General features: G+C 51.0%; 1 protein-coding gene across 1 annotated transcript; it reads left to right on the plus strand.

Annotated features, from left to right (window-relative positions):
• Positions 1-3599: 3599 nt before the first annotated feature.
• On the plus strand, positions 3600-15303 carry LOC129039028 (putative uncharacterized protein FLJ45825). The gene is made up of 5 exons (XM_063666920.1): positions 3600-3786; positions 7414-7499; positions 13680-13749; positions 14356-14380; positions 14955-15303. Exons 1-5 carry the CDS (start codon positions 3600-3602, stop codon positions 15301-15303), a joined length of 717 nt encoding a protein of 238 aa, XP_063522990.1.
• The last annotated feature ends 5814 nt before the right edge of the window (positions 15304-21117 follow it).

The raw sequence follows: 21117 nt of genomic DNA on the forward strand, positions 1-21117 counted from the left end.
CACCCGGCTAATTTTTTGTATTTTTAGTAGAGATGGGGTTTCACCGTGTTAGCCAAAATGGTCTCGATCTCCTGATCTCGTGATCTGCCTGCCTCGGCCTCCCAAAGTGCTGGGATTACAGGCGTGAGCCACTGCGCCCAGTCAATTTTTTGATTTTTTGTAGAGATGAGGGTCTCGCCATGTTGTCCAGGCTGGTCTCGAACTCCTGGGCTCAAGTGATGCTACCGCCTAGACATCCCAAAGTGCCGGTGTGAGCCTTACAGGTGTGAGCCACTGCGCCCGATCCAAATTGCTTCTGACGACTAACTCGTGCAAGCTGGGTCCCCACATTAGCCACCTCTGTCTTACAGGCGAGGAAACTGAGGTACAGAAAGGTCAAATGACTCACTACGGTCGCACGGCTTATGTGAGGCAGAGCTGGGTTTGACCTGGGTGGTCTGCTGGAGAGCCCACCATCGCCTCTAGCACCCTTGCGCTCCGGTGCCCTCGCTGCATGCCCTGCCCTGTGCCCTGCTTTCCTCAGTTAACAGAGCCACAGATATTTCCCGTAGTTTCTGTCATCACCATCTGTGGTGGCTCCACAGGGAAGGGCGAAGCAGAGCAGCTGCAGTCTGCAGTAAATGGGGGGAAAGGAGGGGCTTGTGCTTCCCTTGTGGGGTCAAGAAGGATTTGTGGGCACTTGCCTAGGTAGGGCCTGTGGTGAATGGAGCCGGGGCCCTCCTGGCCTGGCTGACATGTTCTCACTGCCCCTCTTTGATTCTCCCCCTGGGGCCTGCCTGCCTTCTCAGGCCCTCTCCGAAGTCCAAAGGGAGGCTGCAGGGCCTCAAGCCCTCCCCACCTCCCTTGTCTTATCCTGTGACTGACTTCCAGACCTCAGAGATGCCTTTCCACCTCAGCCAGGGGAGGCGTGAGGGTCCCCCACCCACACCTCGTGGAGCACATCTGTTTTCCCAAACCTTTTCCTAGCCCCAGGGAATGGGAGAAAAAAGACAAGGGGGAAAAAAGAGCTCTGGGGGAAGGAAAGCCCACCAAAAATGAGATGCTGGGGCTCACGTCTCTGCTACTTCCTGACACCTCACCTTTCCCCAGCGGCCTGCTGTTGTCCTTCAGGGGAGCGGGGCTGCCCCGCACACCTGCTCCATTACTGGGAATGTTACATTGCACAGGGGAGGACGCTGGGGCTTGAGAAGGGCGGGTCCCTGGCTCCACCGGCTAGTCAGTGGAAGGGTAGAGATTAAAATTCTGCCCCTGGTGTGGGCGGGGAAAGAGCGGAACACAGCTGCCCATTTTGCAGATGGGCAGATCGAGGGCTAGACATTTAGTTAAGTGACTCTGCCCATAAACCACAGGTTGCACAATGAGTCAGGAATGGAACTTGTGTGGGGGGGGCACTCTCAGTCCAGGGTGGGCCTTTCTGATTTCACCTCTGGCCCCACAAGTTTGGTTTCTGAGACCCCAAGGATCTTAAAGCATCTAAGGTAAACTTGTGGACATCAGTAAGTGCTTGTGGCCAGGTTGGTTCCTGGCAAGCATTGTGTGAAATGCTGTGGAGAATAAAAAAGAAAGGGCTGGGTGAGGTGGCTCACGCCTGTAATCTCAGCACTTTGGGAGGCTGAGGTGGGCGGATCACAAGGTCAGGAGTTCGAGACTAGCCTGGCCAACATGGTGAAAACTTGTCTCTACTAAAAATACAAAAAATTAGCCGGGCATGGTGGCGGGCACCTGTAATCCCAGCTAGTCGGGAGGCTGAGGCAGGAGAATTGCTTGAACCTGGGAGGAAGAGGTTGCAGTGAGCCTAGATTGTGCCACTGCACTCCAGCTTGGGTGACAGAGCAAGACTCCGTCTTGGGAAAAGAAAAAACAAAGTCAGATGTGATTCTCATTGGTGGTGGTGGTGGTGTGTTTCCAATTAAGTTGGTGAGATGAGTACTTGGAAATAGGAAACTCTTCGAACACTGACTATTTCAATATGTGGTAACGCCCCTGAGTGCCTTGAGAGCTCGGATGGATCAGAGCAGTTAAGAAAGCTTCCTGGAGGAGGAGGATTTGAGCTGGACCTTAAGAAGTGCTAGGAACTAAACTGATACCTGGAGGATGAAGATGAGGGGGAGCGTGGGAGTGGCAGCTTGAGTCAAGGCACAGAGGTAGGTCTGAGGTGGTGTGTGCCAAGTACAATGCAAAGCTTGGTGTGACAGGGGTGGCCTTGCTGGAGAGGAGTGGGCAATGACTCTGGAGGGGAAATGAGGGGTCAGATGGTGGAGGAGTTTGGTAGAGCAGCAGAGGCATTTAGACTTATTTCTGTAGTCCAGGGAAGACTGACATTCAGTGTGGGTGGCTGCAGTCTCCACTCCTTCATTCGTGGCAGACATGGATCATTGATCACTGCACTCTCCCTGCTAAACCCACACAAGGCCTCAGAGATCTGTTCCACCCAGAGCTCCAGGCAGTCCCCACCTATGGTCTGCCGTTGAGAGGAAACGTCATTGTTGTGGGTAATTGGGAGCCCCTGCATGTTCTTGAGCAGGAGAATGGGTGTCAGAACAGGTTTTGTGTTCCTGGATCCTGGGTGAACTGCTTGTCATGATCCCACCAACCTTGACTCAGTTGCAGTGGGGGATGGACCCTCTAAAGACCCCAGGGTAGTGGGGTCTCTGACTTCACCCTGTAAACTCACCTAGTCCAGACCTGTCCCCCTGGGGAGAGGGCCCAGCTTTCTCATTGCAGAAACCGGGCAGAGGCTGGGGGTGGCGGCTCAAGCCTGTACTCCTAGCACTTTGGGAGGCGAAGGTCAGGAGTTTGAGACCAGCCTGGCCAACATGGGAAAACCCTGTCTCTACTAAAAATACAAAAATTGGCTGGGAGTGATTGTGCGTGTCTGTAGTCCAAGCTACTCAGGAGGCTGAGGCAGGAGAATCACCTGAACCCGGGAGGTGGAGGTTGCAGTGAGCCGAGATCACGCCACTGCCCCCTAGCCTGGGCAACACAGTGAGACTCCGTCTCAAAAAAAAAAAAAAAAAAGAAAAAAAGAAACTGGGCAGAGACAGAAGTGGTCACGCCACTCAGGCAAGATTAAATTCTGAATGAGAACCTGGTTGGCTGCCTTCCTGCTGAGGGGAAGAGGAGGAGGCCAGGGTTGGGTGGGCACCGCCACCGATCCAGATTCTAATTTAGTGAGTTTAAATGCACCTTTAAAATGCATAGAGGCCCAAACAAAACTCATCTGTCATGGTTTTCAGGGTGAGAAAGATCCATCTATCCACCACCGATATGTATCTGAGTGTGTGTGGGTGTGTGTGTGTGTGTGTGTGTATATATATATCTATATATATATATATTTAATGTATTTTTTTTTCTTCCCCCAAAGTAAGTATCGATTCTCAGTGACTGTAAACAGGCCATATGAACGCTCTCAGGCATCCCACCCTCTGATTTCAACCATGCAGATAGGACTCTGAAATGACATTCTGCTATGGTTTGGGACATGTTAGTCATTGCTGATGTGTGTGTTTTTGTGTGTGTGTTGGAATGGGTCAGTGAGAGGCACAGGTACCGGAAAGGTGGAAATAAAAATGGAGTCTTTCCACCTTCTGGGAGCTGCCATGGCCACCGAGTGGATGTATGCATCAGTTGTGGGTCTTGGAGGCTGGCCAGGGGAGAGGGAGCTTCCACTTGCCTGGAGTGGGGAGCTGCAGGGCCCCCGCTTTGCAGGCCCCTGGACCCCCACCCCCCCTCCAGACTGCAACTTTGTCCCCATCTGGGGAGGCTTGTTGATAACCCAGCTCCCTGGTGAGTGCTAGGTCCGTGAGCGGCTGAGAGATATGTTTATTTCCTTTTAATATTGTTCAGGGTTCAATTTACCCAGTGGCATGCGAATAAATAAATAAGAAAACCAAACCTTTGACAGGGGGAAATATGGCGTTTTCCTCCTATATTTCTGAGTAATATCTCAAAACTTTTGTGAGTCATGAGGGCCTGCAGTGTTTGGCTAAGGAAAAGAAAAAAAAAACATGGAAAAGAAAAACATCTCATTTCCTATATTTGTCAACAGTTTTATAGCAAGTGGAGAATATTCCATATAATGTGGCCCCATGCACCATCTGTGCCGACACCAGCTTCCCCGAGGTCTGTGGCTGTGTCTGAACTCAGGGAAGTATAACCTGTATAATTGTATCTCTGTAAAGGAGGCTGTTTTCTACTGCCCAGAACCCATTACCCACCAAATCTCCTGACACTAATCTCCTAGGCCTCAAAGATCTGGGCGTGGGGGTGGGGAGTTATTGCACAAAAATCGTTCAAATGCTCTGGCTCAGAACATAGCAGCAGTTAAGAAAAGAAAAAAAAAAAGGCAAATGAGGGAGAAGCTGTTACAGGCGAATGAAGTAGTAGGAGGCAAGAGCAGCGAGGTGAGGATGACAACTATGCATTTGTCATCTGTGTACCTGTAAGACTTTGCTGAGACCCTACTGTGTGCAAGGCACTGGGCAAGGCATGAGGAGAGCAGAGCAGATAGCAATAACAGCAGCAACAACACTAGCACGGTAATAGTCATAATAAAGTGGCCACCTCCTAGGCACTTACTAGGAGCTGGGCACGGTGCTAGGCCGAGTGGCTCAGAGTTGAGCGGCTGAGCTTCTTGTTCTCAGGGAGTTTACAGTCTGGTAGAGAAGTAGGGATTGGGCTCAACTGCCTGCTGAAAAATCCAAGGAGAGTTCTGGTCTTGAAGGATAGTTGAGACAACCTCAAATTAGGGAAATTTTAGAAATTTTGAAATTCAGGTTCTGATGAATGCTTGCAATTTCAACACTGTCTTTCTAAGGGACTAAGGGCCAAAGTGACCAGGAACACTGATAATTTAGGCTTTCATGGGGTAATCTGCCAAATTTATCACAGATGGGATGGGCAAAGGAGTGAGGAGAGGAGGGGGCTGGGGAAATATGGCTGGGTGAAAAGGGGACATTCAGAGCTCAGAGAAAGGCGGGGGCAGGAAGAGGAGAAGGGGGTGAGGAGACATCTGACCACGTGGCTGTGAAATGAATCAGGCCTGTGGCATGCAGATAACAGAGCTGGGGGATTCCAAGTCCCCCAGCCCAGGGCGCAGTTTTGGGAAAGGAACAGATGGGGGCAGTTGGCTGGCCAGGAGGCGGGTGCAGTGTTAACTGAGGTCTTCTGCATCCTGAAAGGAATCAGTGAAGGTGACTGAGAGTGGAATTGCTCCTTCGGTTGCAGGACAGAGTTTGAGGATGTGCTTCCCAAGGAGGGAGCAGGGAGAGGCAGGGGTCTGAGTGGAAACCAAGCGGTGGGTGGTGGGTGGAGGGAGATGGCGGGGAAATGCTGTCCTCAGCGGGCTCCCTATCTCAGGCCTGACTGGTGGATGACAATGAAGAGCCAGTTGGGGAGCTGTCCACACCTCGGGTGCTGAGAAGAATTCCTAGAAATAGCTCTTTCTGGTCCATAGAAGTTGAGATCCTCCTACACAGTGGTTCTCAAAGTGCAGTCCCTGGGCCAGCAGCCTCAGAACCAGCTAGAAACCTGCTAAAAATGCAAATTCTCAGGCCCACCCCAGGTTTACTGAATCAGAATCTGTGTGGCGGGTGGGGGGAGATTGTGCACAGCAATCTTTTTTTGCTTTTGGTTTTTTTTTTTGAGACAGAGTCTTGCTCTGTCACAGGCTGGAGTACAGTGACATCATCTCTGCTCACTGCAACCTTCCCCTGCCGGGTTCAAGCAATTCTCCTGTCTCAGCCTCCCGAGTAGCTGGGACTACAGGTGTGCACCACCACGCCCGTCTAATTTTTGTATTTTTAGTAGAGACAGGGTTTCACCATATTGGTCAGGCTAGTCTCGAACTCCTGGCCTCAGGTGATCTGCCCGCGTTGGCCTCCCAAAGTGCTGGGATTACAGGCGTGAGCCACCGTGCCCGGCCAGCAATCTGTTTTTAACAAGCCTTTCAGGAGATTCTGATGCCACTCACTTTGGAGAACCACTGTTCTCAATAGCTCTTCCTGTCCCCAATCCCAGGGCCCCAGTCCTTCCTCCACAGTGCACACCCTGCACACAGCTCTGCCAGGCACTCAACCCCTGCTTCTGAAAGCACCAGAAGTTCGTTTTCTCATCCATGCTGAGCTCCACGAGGGAGGGCAATATCCTACTCAACTCTCTAAACTGCAAGTGCCTGGCACAGACCCTGGCACACAGTAGGTATGCAGGAAATCTTGTTAATAAGCAGATGGAAGGATGGATGGATGAATGCTAGAGCAGCAGCCAATGTGGTCTTTTAAAAACATAAATGAAATCAGGTCACTTTCTGGCTTAAAACTCTCCAAAGTCTCCCAGCATTTTTAGAATGAAATCCAGCTCCTTATTATGGCTGATGGCCCTTGGCCTGGACCTTGTGGCCTCGTCACTCTAATTTATCCTGCTGTCCCCCTCCGCTGCTGTACTTTGTCTCCCAAATACCCCCAAGCTCATTCCCGCCTCAAGCCTTTGCACACTGTACCCTCTTCCTGGAGTGCTCTTTACTCATATTGTCACACAATGGGCTTTTCTCCCTTTTCTCAGGGCTTGACACCTCTTCAGAGAGGCCTTCCCTGACTACCCACCTAAAGCATCACCTCCCACCCTGTTCCTTTGCCCTGTTGGTTGGGTCAGTTGTTTTCCTCTTCATGGCATGAGTACAGGTGCCAAAAGTGTACTGGGAGGCATGTCCCCCATTTCCGTATGTCCCTCCCAATGTCCTTCCACAGAAAAGAAAAATAACCCTTCATATACACAACTGACATTACCTCAATTTTTGAAAACCTTCCTGTATTTGGATTTTAAGTAGAATCATTGTGTATACTTAGCAGACTCAGCTTTAAGATGAACTCGCTTCTAATCATCTTGTTGCCTCCGAGTCCCCTTTGGATAGGACTACTGGAACACTCACGGACCAAGCCCCCTTAATCCTACCATGGTGGAAGTTATGGACCTGGGGTGAGAGATATTGGCCACTTGGAGTGGAAACCAGTTGTGGGCCAAGACTAACACGTTCAGAGAAATGAGGGAAGGATGAGTGCTTTGAGACTGGAGTGCAAGGTGCATTCTGGTTATTCAGAGAAGGCATTTACAATGCACTGGGAAGATTTTGAAGGGATGAAGACAACTAAGATAACCATAATAATAGTTATCCTGTATAGTGCTTGACTCCATGCCAAGCACTGTTCTAAAAGCTTTGCTCATATTCATTTAATCTTATAAGAACCCTCTGAGATGGGTGCTGTTTTCACCCTCATTTTACAGGCATGGAAACTGAGGCACAGAGAGGTGAAGTAGCCTCTGCAAAGTTCCCCACTAGTAAGAGGTTGAGGCAGGATTCCAACCCAGGAAATCTGGTTTGAGTCTTCCCCATCACCCTCTACGGCTTCTCTGATAAAGACATCAGCAGTACCCTAAGGTCTTTTCAGTTTCCCAAGCCTGTCCCCATACTCCAGCTGGCTCTCAGTGCGTCTGAGGTGGCCAGGGTAGGCGTTTCATCTCTGTTTCCTTTTTTTTTTTTTTTTGTTTTGAGACAGAGTCTTGCTCTGTTGCCCAGGCTGGAGTGCAGTGGCATAATATCAGCTCACTGCAACCTCCGCCTCCTGGGTTCAAGTGATTCTCCTGCCTCAGCCTCCCAAGTAGCTGGGATTACAGGCATCTGCCACCACGCCCGGCTAATTTTTGTATTTTTAGTAGAGACAGGGTTTCACCATCTTGGCCAGGCTGGTCTTGAACTCCTGACCTTGTGATCCACCCACCTTGGCCTCCCAAAGTGCTGGGATTACAGGCATGAGCCACCGCGCCCAGCTCATCTCCATTTTCTAGGTGAGGGTGCTGAAGCTGGTTAAGCAAACCACCCGAGGCTCCACAAAGAGGAAGAGGCAGAGTAGGGCTCAAAGCCCTGCCACCCAGCCTGCCTGCCTGCAGGAAAGCCTTCGGGGTCCCTGTGCCCCAACCATAGACCCCACGCCCTGGCCGCAGGCAAATAGAGGACATTTGGGGAATGACAGTGAGAAGCCGGCAGGCAGGCAGTGTCCTGCTGCTCTCCCCCAGCCCACTCTCTCCCAGTCGTAAGATATATTTAGTGCCAATGGAGAAACAACACGAATCGGGTGTTTGTCTGTAGCCCCTTCTGCAGATCCATCACAGAACGGCGCTTGGTGCAAGATTTTGCAAACAGCTTGAGATTACTGAATTAATTAGAATAAAATTAATCAAAACACCCACCACAAAGGAACCTTAGCGTGTGGAGTGTGACTTGGGTGAGGGAGGAGGCGCAGCAGAGAGAGGGCATGGCAGTCTGGACTGGCTTCCTGCCTGGAGCCTGCTGGGGCAGGCTGAGAGCCTGAGGGGTGGGACCTAGATTCCCGCCCGTGCTCCCACATCTTCCCCAGCCCCCGCGTCTGCACACTGGGTCTCTGTCCAGGCAGTACATTCTGTGGAGACTGAGCTTGGATCCTGGTGGGTGTTGGGCTGAGCCTTTAAGGAGGTGATGAACGGGAGCGGGGTCACCTGGCAGACAGTGCAACAGATTAGAGATCAGAAGACCCAGGACTCTGAGCATCATTATCCAGTTTTCCAGGATGGATAGTTTTCACTTTACTCACCTGCTTGTCCTTGTAAGTTGTACAAAACAGACCAAAGGTTAAGAGCATGAATCCCGGGCTAGACAGCCTGGGTTCAAAGCTTGGCTCTACTGCCTACGAGCTATGTGACCTCAAGCACTGACTAGCTGTGTACTCTCTCCGAGTCTTGGTTTCCTCATTTGTCAAATGCGGGTGCTAATAGCACTTCCCTTATGAAAACTGGTATACAGCAGTTGCTATGAAGGTACAAGCTGTTATCGTCAAATCTAACCAGTCAAGGGGCTTTGTCCATCTTCCTTCAACTTGTCTTTACATTTCCTTTTCCTTCCTGCTGCCGCTATCTCAGTCAGGCCTTCATCACTCCATTCCTTCATCCCATAAACATTTATTTATTTATTTATTTATTTATTGAGACGGAGTCTCGCTCTGTCGCCCAGGCTGGAGTGCAGTGGTGCGATCTCGGCTCACTGCAAACTCTGCCTCCAGGGTTCACGCCATTCCCCTGCCTCATTCTCCCGAGTAGCTGAGACTACAGGCACCCGCCACCACGCCCGGCTAATTTTTTGTATTTTTAGTAGAGATGGGGTTTCACTGTTTAGCCAGGATGGTCTTGATCTCTTGACCTCGTGATCCGCCCACCTCGGCCTCCCAAAGTGCTGGGATTACAGGCATGAGCCACCGCGCCCGGCCCCATAAACATTTGTTAAGCTCCCACGATGTGCCTGACACTAGACCAGAGCTTGGGGATGAAAAGCTAAAACCCAGCCCCTGCCTTTGAGGGGATCAGAGTTCAGGGGATGCTTCACAGAGAGCTTTGAGTTGCAGTTCTTGGGGCATACAAGTCTGGGAAAGGCATTCCAAGCAGGGGGAATGGCATGTACAAAGCATTGCCACCAGAGTGAGTGTCCTAAAACACGAATTTGATCAAGTCACGTAAGTTACGTCCTGGTTCAAGAACCTGTAATCAGCCTTGTTAGCTCATTGTAGTCAATATTGTAGTCAATATAAAGCCCTTTGCTTGGGTTTCAGTCTTCCCAAAATCTGCCTTCCAACACCTTCCTTCAGCTGGGGGACTTAGTGCCAATCTCCTTTCCTGTAAAACGATAGAGTTATCATGGAACTTAAATGGTTATGTGTATACACCAGGTGCTTGGTAAGTGAGCCCCTCCTCCCCTGCCAACACACACTAAGGCTGCTTGGTCTGGTTCTCTTTGTTTCAAGTTGTGCAGGAGGCAGCCCCACGCAGAGTTCAGAGCACTGGTCCTGGAGTGGGCAGAGCAATTTCTCGTCCTGGCTTTGCCTCCAATGCAGAACTCCTGTGCCTTTTCCAAGGGGATCCTCCCTTTATTTCTGCATCTGCAAAATGAAATGTGGAATTTCTCAATAGGGGACACTGTGGACAAGTTGGGGGAAGGAATATCCCATGCAGGGTACAACAATTTAGCATCCCAGCAGCCCCACCTCTCCCAAACATTGAGGCAACCACCCCTCGTATTTCCAGCCCCACTCGCCCTGCCCCTTTCATGATCCTTTCCAGCTCTTACCTTCTAGCAATCGCCGACTCCTTGATTCTCGGTCTAATGCCTCCAGGGGACTCTGCTTTCTGCAACCCCTAACTCCCAAACTAGAGGAGTTTGAGGCACACATAAGGCAGGAAGCAGGAAGCCAGTGATAGACTCCTGGTGGGAGCAGAGAGAGCCCAGGCTCACATTTGGCTCTGCCACTTACCACTGGCTGTGTGATGCTAGGAAAGCTACTTAACCTCTCTGAGCTGCAACACTAGGCTCATGTGTAAAATGAGTGGTGATGGTAAAAGTACCCACCTCATAGTGCCATGGTGAAGGTTAAATAAGATAATAAATGTAAAGCACAGACCCTAGTATGTCATGAAATAATAAAAGGTTTATTGGTTCTTCTTGGGCAAAATTGAACTCTCTCAACTTTCTCATCAAATAAGGATAACAGTGCCACCCCCCCAGGAATGTGGTGAGACCAAAGTCGATAATCCACACCCATCCCTGGCATGCAGTTTGGTCTCAGCACAGCACATAACCGGTGGGAGTGTAAATGATTCAGCACCTTTGGAGGTCTGTTTGTCATATCTTTTAAAATTACAAATGTGTATTCCTCTTGTCCCAGTAATTCTATCTCTAGCTATTTTTCCTATAGTTTTATTTCCAAGTGTGTAAAATAACTTATGTACAAGATTTATATTAATAAATGATTGGAAATAACTCAAATTTCCATTCACTGAGAACCAGTTAAATCAATTATGGGACGTAAATACACTGGAATACTATATAGCTTTAAAAAAGGAATTAGGAAGTTCTTTCTGTACTCACACAGAAAGATCTCCAAGACATTTTGTTCTAGAGAAAAAGAAGAATGTGTTTGGAATGACTGCATTTATGTGCCTGTCTGTGCATAGACTATCTCTGGAAGGACTCATAGCAGATTGGTGACAGCGGCTGTTGTCTTCAGAGAGGGAAGCTGGGGCACAGGAAAAGAGGAAGGCTTTTGTGGATTTGGAACCATGTGCGTATAAAAGCTATTGATATGTATAAAGCCAGGAACTGTAACAAGGCCAGGTCTGAAGTGAGCTCTCTACGCTGAGAGGATGATGTGAGGCTTGGCTCCCCAAGTCTCAGGCATATGGCCTGTTGCTCTTGCCATCAGCACACACTTGCAGGGGCTGAGAGGGGGGCTTAGCTGGGGACCAGGAAGTGCTCTACCCCTTTGGGGCAGGCAGCAGCTCGGTCCAACCCTGGCACTTTGGGAGGCCACTTTCCCTCAAGGGTTTCCACATGTTTGCACGTAAACTGGGGCTGTGGTACCAAGTGCCTGATTGCTCTGCCTGGGACCGTGCCACCCAAGGGTTTTATGAGTGTGACTGGAAAAGGAGAAATTATCACAGATGGCCCTAGCCCTGTGCCTCTGCTGTCTGCCTGGAGCAAAGGAGCTGCTGCTGTACCTCTGAAGGAATGAGGTTTCCATCTCTGAAGCAGGATCCAGCCCCTCAGAGGGAAAAGAGGGAGATGGATGGAGATGTAGAGTCTGTGGCGTCAGACAGACATGGCTTCAAATCCCAGCTGGGCCACTCACCTGCCGTGTGGTCTTGGGCAAGGCATTTAGCCTCCATTGGCCTCAGTTTCCACATCTGTAACGTGGGCACAATCACACTCACTTCTCAGGTGGTTGTGAAGAGAGAAGGTAGGCTAGGCACAGTGGCTCATCCCTGTAATCCCAGCACTTTGGAGGCAGAGGCAGAAGGATTACTTGAGGCCAGGAGTTTGAGACCAACCTGGGCAACATAGAAACACCCCACCTCTACAAAAAATTAAAAAATTAGCCGAATGTGGTGGCTCATGTCTTTAGTTCTAGCTACTTGAGAGGCTGAGGCGGAAGGAGCTCTTGAGTCCAGGAATTGAAGGCTGTAGTGAGCTATGATTGTATCACTGCACTCCAGCCTGGGTGACAAAGTGAGATGCTGTCTCAAAAAAAAAAAAAAGAAAGAAAAGAAGGAACAAAGGTACATTTGTGAAGTGCATTAGCACAGAGTAATAACTGAGGGAGGGATTTGGGTGCAAGCGGTTTATTGGAGAGTGATCCTGAGGAGCACTGGGTGGGGAAGCCAGGGGCAGGAGGGAAGACAATAAAAGGTGTGTGAATGAGCAGTTAGCCTCCTGGGTACAGGGCTCAATCCTGCTGAACCTCTGCGAGGCTGTGCAGAACAAGCCTCAGAGCTATCTCAGAGGGACCACTGGGGTATTTATATGCCAACTCCCTACAGTCATCAGGTTGAGGGCTGCTCTGAGCCATTTACACTCCTTGTGCTTTCAGCCTGCGTGGAGCTCAGGGCAAGGACACTGGAGTGATGGGGTAGGGGTGTGGGAATCAAAGAAACTTTTCAGGCAGGGAAGAGAACCACAGATGCTTGGAGTCCAAGAGCCAGGCATGGGACTAGTGAGTGCCAGGGGTATAAAGACGGAGCACCGATATACCTGCCACAAGTGCTTTGGCATGTGCCGGGCACTGTTTTAAGCACTTTAAAAATGTTAACTCACTTAATTCTTACTAAGAATCCACAATGAGGTGGATGAAGACAGAGACATAGAAAAGTGGAGAAACTTGCCCAAGCTTACCCACCTAGAAGGAGGAGTCGAGAGTTTAACCAAGGAAGTCTGGTTTATTGGGTCTAAAGGGGCTTAGAGACCATGTAGGTCAATACCTTCATTTCATGGTGAGGAAATCAAAGACCAGAGAGGGCAAGCAATTTATCTAAAGTCACACAGCTAGCTAGCGACAGGACTAGGACTTGAACTTAGATCTCTGTTCCTTCCTTGACACGCCCCCTGCTTAGCCTTAGCCTTTTCTCCTCTGGGTTGCCAGACTCAGGTGGAGCTGGGCTGTGGGAGGTGGCTTTCTGCAGAGCACTGGGTGCTGCAGTGCGGAAGCCAGGAGGCCATTAATCGGCCGGGAAGGCGGGCATAGCACAATCAGATTATGATCTTTAAGATGCATGCTTTGAATCTCAAAATCAGCCAAGGAATCAGGCCCCAGAGGAGGTGTGTGTCGTCTGTCCCTGCTTTTTAACCCCAGGCTGGCATCAAAGAGGAAAAGATGAGCCGGGCTCACCAGGGTGTGAAATTTCCTTTTTGTCTCCTGGGGTGGGGAGGGAGAGATGAGAAATTGCGCTGCATCCCATGTGTAATTATAGGCTCTAGAATTTCTTGGGGATTATGTTGCTCAAAGAGACTCAGTAGGCTCTGTGTGGTATTGCTGGGCCCCGGTGGACATGCCTCTCAGTAGACTAAGGGAGACTAGGAGCGGTGTGTGTGTGTGTGTGTGCCTCTGTGTGGATGAATGCAAGGAGAAACACAACTGACAAAATGTAAATTAACTCTTGCAGCTTCATATTTTTCAGAAAAATCAGAGCAGGGGCTGGCTGTCTTCACCCAGAGATAAACTTCTAGAATCTTTGCCCTTGAGTTACCAGGAGGTGTCCTTGCCAGACTCTTAGCAGGTTGCTGCGGACATGTCTGGCAAGACAAAGGTGACCGACTTGTTCCTGTTTTCTAGGGACTGCCCAGTTTTAGCAATGAAAGTCGTACGTCACGGGAAACCTCTCAGTCCTGGACAAATCAAGATGGTAGGTCACCCTAGGCCTGACCCTTCAGTCCCTACCCTGGCCAAGCCTGGACCAAGAAAAGCCAGCTGTGTCAGAAGACTGGGCTGGCAGTGGCTGGATAAGGTCACAGGCAAGTGCAGGCCATCCAGCTAGGTTCCAAATCCATCTCTAATTCTCATCTTGGGATCCCCTGCCTTTATCTGACTGCTCCCTCAAGTAAGGTCACACCCCAGTCAGGGGCCCTTCCTGCTCTGGGAAGGGGTGGTCCATGATTCCCTCATGGGTCTGGTGGGTCTGGCTGGCAGAGCTGTGTGCCTGGGGTGAGATGAGGGCAGGACCAGTGCTGAGGCCAAGCTATAAGTGCTGTGCAACTTGGGAAAGTCCTTTTCCTTCTCTGGGCCTCAGTTTCATAAGGGGTTGGGCTGAGAGATTGCTGTTTTTTTGTTGTTGTTGTTGTTGTTTTTTTGTGGGGGGGGAGGAGGAAGATTTATATTTAAATTATGAAAGTAATACAATTGTTAAAAAAATTTAACAGTACATAATGTAAGATGAGAGGTTAAAGTCCCTCTCTGCTTCTCCTTATCCTGTGGGACAACCATTGCTAACAGTCTCTTTTTATCTTTCCAGACATTTTCTATGCATATGCAAGCATGTGAGTATATATAGCCTTTATTTAAAATGTAACACAAATGAGACTGTACTTTACATGCTATTCTGCAACTTGTCTTTTCTGTTTAACAATATATCCTGGACATCTTTCCATGTCCCCATGCACATAAATCTCCCTCATTCTTGCTGCAGAATGTTCTGCGGGAAGGATGCACTCTGGTTTGTTTAACCAGAACTGCTGGTTTCCAAGGTCCCTACTAGCTCAGAGCCCACCACCCAGGCAAAAAGAAAAGCTGGAGGGGGCTGTGGAACATGGCTGGGGAATATTAGCAGATTCTCAGACTAGGAAGGCTGGGTGTCTGCCCCAGCTCTTCAATGAGAGACGTAAAATGATTTAGAGATGGGTGAGGAGGAACCAGTAACTCCTAGGTCCGGGAAATTAGGCATGGGGTGGGGGCAGGGGCTTCTAAAGATACACGGAACACCCTGCCTGGCACCGAGGTAGGGCCGCAGACACAAGGCTCTCTGCTAATGCAATGTGACGGGCCTGCAGCCCCTAGTAAGTTTTTCCATTTCTTTGTCTTTCCTGAGAGAGGCTCATGATTATCGCCTTCCAGGTCACCAGGAGCAGAGCACAGAGGGACAACACAGCTTTTGCGCTTCCAGCTGGCTCCCATCAAGAAGTTAGAAGGGAGCCTGCAAACACATTTCCTGCTATCATCTCTCCACCCCAGAAAGACTTTCCCTGGTAGAGCTGGGGGAGGGGAGGCGGGCAGCAGGCCCCGCAGGAGGCCCTGGGCAGGAATGATACCCCACCTTGCCAGCACTAGAGGAGGGAGGAGGAACAGCCACGGCGCAGTCAGGTCCTGGGGGCCCTGGAAGGTGGTTGCTGAGCAGCCCGTGGGAGGCATGGATCCGCCAGCTCACGGCGGCAGGGGCCGCCCAAGTCCTAATGAAAACATCTAGCTCCTGGCAGGGCGCAGCCGTCCCATCGCCCGGCCTTCTCGGCCACCTGGGAAAGGATGGGCGCCGCACGCGTATACCCAGCCTGCCGGGTTGTGCGCGCAGTGACATCGCTTTTCTCCCGGCAGGTGCATCCATCTCTCTGGGTCTGGATAGATAATACAATCTCTCTGCCCACACCCCATTTGCTGGGAGACATCCTGGGCTTCTCCATTTTTTATGGGCACACTTAGCTTGGAGGAAATCCAGAGGTCAAAGCCGGAGCAGACGCTCCAGTCACCTTGCCCGTCCGGGCGCGCAGCCCTTCCGAAACGGGCTCACCCTAAATTACGGCGATTACACTGCAATTCGCAGCGCGATATTACTTTGATACACTACCTGCTGCAGCCTGGCCCGGGAGGCGTGCATTATTTACCAGGGAGGCTGTCCGTGCTGCGCACCAGAGGCGACAGCGCTCCGCGGGGTCCCTCCTGTCTTTACAGCCCCGCCTTCGCCCGCGGTGCGGGGTCTGGAGGCGGGGGGGTCATTGGAGCAGCCCCGCTCTCTCGGAGTGACCCTTTCCTGACCGCAATATAGCCCGGAGAGGACCCAGTGGCGCAAGCGGCAGCTGGCGATGAGGTTGGGGGTTGGTAGGTGGGAACAAGTGCTGAGCCCCGCAGCTCCTCCTGGCTCTTAAGGACACCCAGACCCTCCTTAGCCGGCCTATAAGGGCCGTTGTTGCGCGCGCGCTGAGAACCACACAGAGGGCCTGACCAGGGGTGCAAGGCTGGTCCCCGGCCCCCGGCCAACTGTTAAAACGGCTAGCAGCCGGCTAACCCCAGGCTAACCCCATCGGCAGACTCCAGGATTTAGCCTGTGGCGGCTGGTGGCGGAGATGGAGGGAACTCAGGCTACCCTCTTTTCCTCGGGCCATGGAAGCTGCGTGCGCTTCAGCTGAGGCCTGATTTCGCCGTGGCTGGGCGCTGGGGCCGGAGTTGGGCCCGGCTTCTCTCCGGCTCCCCCATTATGGCTTGCCATCAGCATCTAGATTGCAGGTTACTTCTGCTTTTATCCAAAGCGGTCCTTAAGGGAGATGGATTTCTGATTGAAATCCAGTCATTTGGCGCCGTGGCTCAGAGGGCCCATCGTGAGCACACTTGTAGGGAAATTGCCCTGGGTCTGAGAGGAGGGGCGGGGTGGGGGAGGAGACAGGACCCGCAGGCCCTGCTCTGGAGCCTGTGAACGCGCTGCTGCGAGGACTTTAGCGGATGTGCTCAGGTCGGTATCCGCGGGAGTTCTGGAGGGAAATCCGCTCTCCTTCTCCAGCTCCCTGGGATTGATGGAACCAGAAACCTCAGGCAAGGGATCCCCAGAGGTCACTGCGTCCAGTCTCCAGCCTCAGACAGTGTCTGGGTAGTGGAGGAGGGGCCGAATCTGTAGGACGGAGCTGTCTGCTTTGGTGGGTGAAGGAGGGTGAACTTCAGGGGTCTGGGTTCAGATGTGGATTAGTTCCAGAACTAGTTCCTGTTACTCACAGACGGGGAGAGGTCATGGTCCCTGCTGAACGCATCTGGCTGTGTTCAGTCCTGAACTGCCCTGGGCTCCTCAGCAGTGTGCACAGGGGTCTGGCCTCCAAATTTCTTGTTAACAGCCCATCAGGAGCTGGAGGAGCTGGCCTGGCCTTCAAGGTGTGGAGGGGCTCCTGGAAGGAAGCAGATGGGCACAGGGAAGAGAAGAATGACAAATCCATGCTTTCCCAGTGCTGGGGAGAGAATATGGTGGTGGGGAGGAAGCATGGAGACCAGAAGCATTCCCAGGAATGCTTCTGGTATCCCAGAAATGTCAAGAGCTCATTCTGCCAGCTCTTCCTGGGCCAGCAAAGAACATATATATCCTTTCTCCATCCACTTTGGGACCTGCCTGAGATGAACATATGTTTTAAAAGGAATCCCAATTGCTGCAGGAGCAGATGGTGCTACAGGGGCAGGCAAGGGCAGGAGAAAGAATACTGGCTGGCAGTAGGGTAGGAGTCCTGGGCTCTGCCTCGCCCCTTCCTCTTACCAGTCGTGTGAGCTGTGTGGCTGCGGGCAAGTCACTCCCCGGCTCTGCGCTGCCCCATTTTCCTTGTGAAGAATGAGTGGGTCCCCTGTAGCATGCAGGATGAGCTGAGGCCTCACTGCCCTGCGATGGAGAGGACAGAACACTCTCTCCATCAGCAGGGAAGACAGATTTTCCTATTTATTAGCCCGTTCAGCTGGCAGACATGGGGACTGTCCTCTAGGCCATGGGGTGGGGAAGAGGGGGACAGAGCCCCACACCAGCCACCTCTGTGTCCATCCTCTGCCTGTGGCTGTTTGCCTGATTGATTCGTTTGGTGGCCTCCCTGGCTGGGATTGGGTCCCTGTGTCCTCCTGCACATTTGCCTCTGGTCCCTCTCTGTGTGGTCAGGAGGCGGAGCTCTAGGTGTAGGGGCAGAAGAGACTGGAACATCTGTCTGTCACGGATTGACTCTTGGGCTTGGTAAGGATCTTAACAACCACCAGGTCCGACCGCCACCTTGTGCTCCGGGCCCCTCCCCAGAAGCTCCCCCTGCAGTGGGAGGCTCACTGCCTCTCGCTGAGCCACTCCCAGAAAGTTCACCTTTTTCTGGATCCCAAGTCGAGTCCCTTGTGTCATCTCTCATTCATCCTAGCTCTTCTTGTTGGCCTAGGTGTGAACTCCATGCCCACAGGACCACCCTTCAGATGTTTCAGGGCAGTGATCTTGTTCACCGCCCCCAATCCACCTTCTTGGGGCAAAACCTGCCTAGTATCCTCCCTGCTGCTTCCCAGTCCCCTCACGCTGTAGCTCTGACAAGAATTGATTGAGCTTCCATCAGATGTCAGAGGCCCTGGTCTCCAGGGAGCTTCTAGTCTGGGAGATAGTCTTCCTAGGACCTAAGGAATGAATAACAAAATCACACAGGCATTTGGGACTGTTGGATTTCCGACTGGCATGGCTGCTGGTCTGGAAACCTCCTCAGAGGTGAGTGGGTTTAGTCGTCTTCCAGGGAGAGAAGTCTTGCTGTTCTCTCTGAAACAGCTATGCTCCCCCCTCCTCAGAGACTGTGGGACTACTGGGTGCTCCGATGGGGCTGGTGCCTGATCCGGAGAGAAGTGGGAGAGAATACTTTCCAGTTCTTCCCACCTCCATCCCCATCCATCCTGGTGTGGGTACCACAGAAACCTGAGGTCCAGGGGGAAGCTTTCCACAGTGGGGAAGCCACCTCAGCATCTTCGGTCCCCAGGGCACCTACTTTTTCTCCTGACTTCCAGAAGATGTTCCCAGAGGGGCTGGTCTATGCTGCAAGAGTGGGCCCGTCACATCTAGGCCTCCACCCCACCCCCAGCTCTTAATTTATTATTAACTCAGGAACTGACTTTGAAATTATGGAAGGCCGTGTTGTTTCTTTCCTCTGCATCTCTTATGGTCCCCAAAGGGAGGCAAGCTGAGAGTGCCAGATAAACAAATATGCAGCGAAAACCCTGTGGATTTTTGGTTCTAGCAAGGGGAAGGAAATTAGCTGTAATAAGCTGCTGTTGCCTCACTGGAAAGCCTCCAGCACAGACCCTCGGAGGGGCTCCTGGGCACCCTTCCTCTGCTGTTCCCACTTCCCGGCTGCATGGCTGGAGATCTCTGTCTTCAGTTTCCCCTGCAGGGCAGGGCCTCCTCCCCATCCTGTCCTGTGACATCACTGATGGAGATGATCAATATCCGGGGCCTGTGAGGAGGAGGAGGAGGAGGCTGCAGGCACACAGAGAAGTGGTTCCTGGCCTCTCCCCCAGCCATTAGCTTGAATGGTGGTAGTAGAGGCAGGTGGGAGTCAATTTCCATTCTCCTAGAATTACTGGAAGGCAGAGGGTTATTTGGAAGTTTCTGAAAGGTGTGAGGTATTCATTGGCCCTCACACAAAAGGATCAGCAGGCTCTGGTCTTTCCTTTTTCCTCTCCTGAGGAGAGCCAAGGGCTAAAACCCTTAAGTGACTACCCCACAGCAGCAGCTGCACTTAGGCAGAAAAAGCTTGGGCTGTGACTGGAGCCCTGGAAGGAACTGGTTCTAGCCCTTTGCTGGCTAACTTGGCCCATCCTGATCTGGCATTGGGCTTCTCTCTGGCTTCTAATGCAAAGAACATAACTCAATCCAATGGCAGATATGACGTTAAGCATTCATTGAATTGAGTGGTTAGGTTCCCCCACAACTTGCTGTGTGACCTCTGGTGAGTCACCTAACCTCTCTGGGCTTCACATACTTTATATGTAAAAGGAGAGCAGGGGTGAGATGAGTGCACCATTTCCGAGACCCAGGAGTAATCATGATGGGACACATGTTTTATAACCGTGGCCTAAACGCTGTTTCCGTCATGTCCACCAGCCAAAATGTTGGACCATCTTCTGTAGCCTCACTCACCGATAATGCTATTACATGGAAGGTTTTACAGCCAACAGGACAGTCATGAGCTTTCACTACTAATAATTATCTTTGTGATTTAAAATTTTAGCAATAAGATGGATTCTTACCAGTATTACTATGTATTAGTCTGTTTTCACATTGCTATAAAGAACTACCTGACACTAGGCAGTTAATAAAGATAAGAGGTTTCATTGCCTCACAGTTCTGTGGGCTGTACAGGAAGCATGGCTGGGAGGCCTCAGGAAGGTGGATGGGAAGCAAGCACCTCTTTACATGGCAGCAGGAGAGAAAGGGCCAAGGGGGAAGTGCCACACACTTTTAAACAACCAGATCTCATGAGCCAGCACTAGGGGATGGTGCTAAACCACCAGAAACCACCCCCATGATCCAATCACCTCCCACCAGGCCCCCCCTCCAACACTCGGGATCACATTTCAACATGAGATTTGGGTGGGGACACAGAGCCAAACCATACCACACCGTATATTTTTACTTTTTAAAAAATTTTTCCTAAGATTTTTCCCTTGGAGAGACAACAGGTTGTAAGAGTGAAGAATGTGAGCCCAGGAATCTGTCTGCCTGGATTTGAATCCTGGCTCTGCCACCTACCAGCTTTGTTATCTTGAGGGTGTCCCTTCACTTCTCTGTGCCTCCGTGTCCTCATCTATAAAGTGAGAAAAATGGCTGGGCGTGGCGGTTTACGCCTATAATCCCAGCACTTTGGGAGGCTGAGACGGGTGGATCACCTGAAGTCAGTTCGAGACCAGCTTGGCCAACATAGTGAAACCCCGTCTCTACTAAAAATACTGTAGTGCCAGCTACGGGAAGCTGAGGCAGGAGAATTGCTTAATCCCAGGAGGTGGAGGTTGCAAGGAGCCGAGATTGCGCCACTGCACACCAGCCTGGCTGACAAGAGACTGCATCTCAACAACAACAACAACAACAAAAAACAGTGGGGAAAAGTGGGGAAAATAATACAACACAAAGTTGCTGTGGTCTGAAGGGCTTAAAACAGTACCTGGTGCATAGTTAGTGCAAACTTATTAAGTGTTGAGTGTTATTACTGTCAATGATAATAACAGAATGCCTTTGAACCCTTCTCAGGAGAAGCAGCCTTTTTATTTCATCATGTTGGCTCCTGCATCTTTGCTAGAGTGATCAATTAGAGACATATACTTTCTGAAATTCTGAGGGCGCCCAGTGGGATGACCTTTAAGGTATACTTCCAGCCAGAATGTTGGGGGCAGTGTGTGTGTGTGTGTGTGTGTGTGTGTGTGTGTGTGTGTTTCTGGCTAATAGTATACACTGGTTAACTGAGAATAGCCGATTCCTTTTAGTTTCATTCTCCTACAGTTGAACATTGATTTGAAATGCATAAATTCTGTCCCT

Source organism: Pongo pygmaeus, chromosome 5 (assembly GCF_028885625.2).
Source record: "Pongo pygmaeus isolate AG05252 chromosome 5, NHGRI_mPonPyg2-v2.0_pri, whole genome shotgun sequence".
Lineage (NCBI taxonomy): Eukaryota > Metazoa > Chordata > Mammalia > Primates > Hominidae > Pongo > Pongo pygmaeus.

What these genes read in the sequence shown, in the direction of transcription:
- LOC129039028 (XM_063666920.1), top strand. Translation starts at nt 3,600, where the DNA reads ATGGCCACCGAGTGGATGTATGCATCAGTTGTGGGTCTTGGAGGCTGG. An exon ending in GTGCGTCTGAGGTGGCCAGG is followed by an intron (nt 7,500 to 13,679) that starts GTAGGCGTTTCA and finishes CCTGTTTTCTAG; the next exon opens with GGACTGCCCAGTTTTAGCAA. An exon ending in TTCTATGCATATGCAAGCAT is followed by an intron (nt 14,381 to 14,954) that starts GTGAGTATATAT and finishes ATCGCCTTCCAG; the next exon opens with GTCACCAGGAGCAGAGCACA.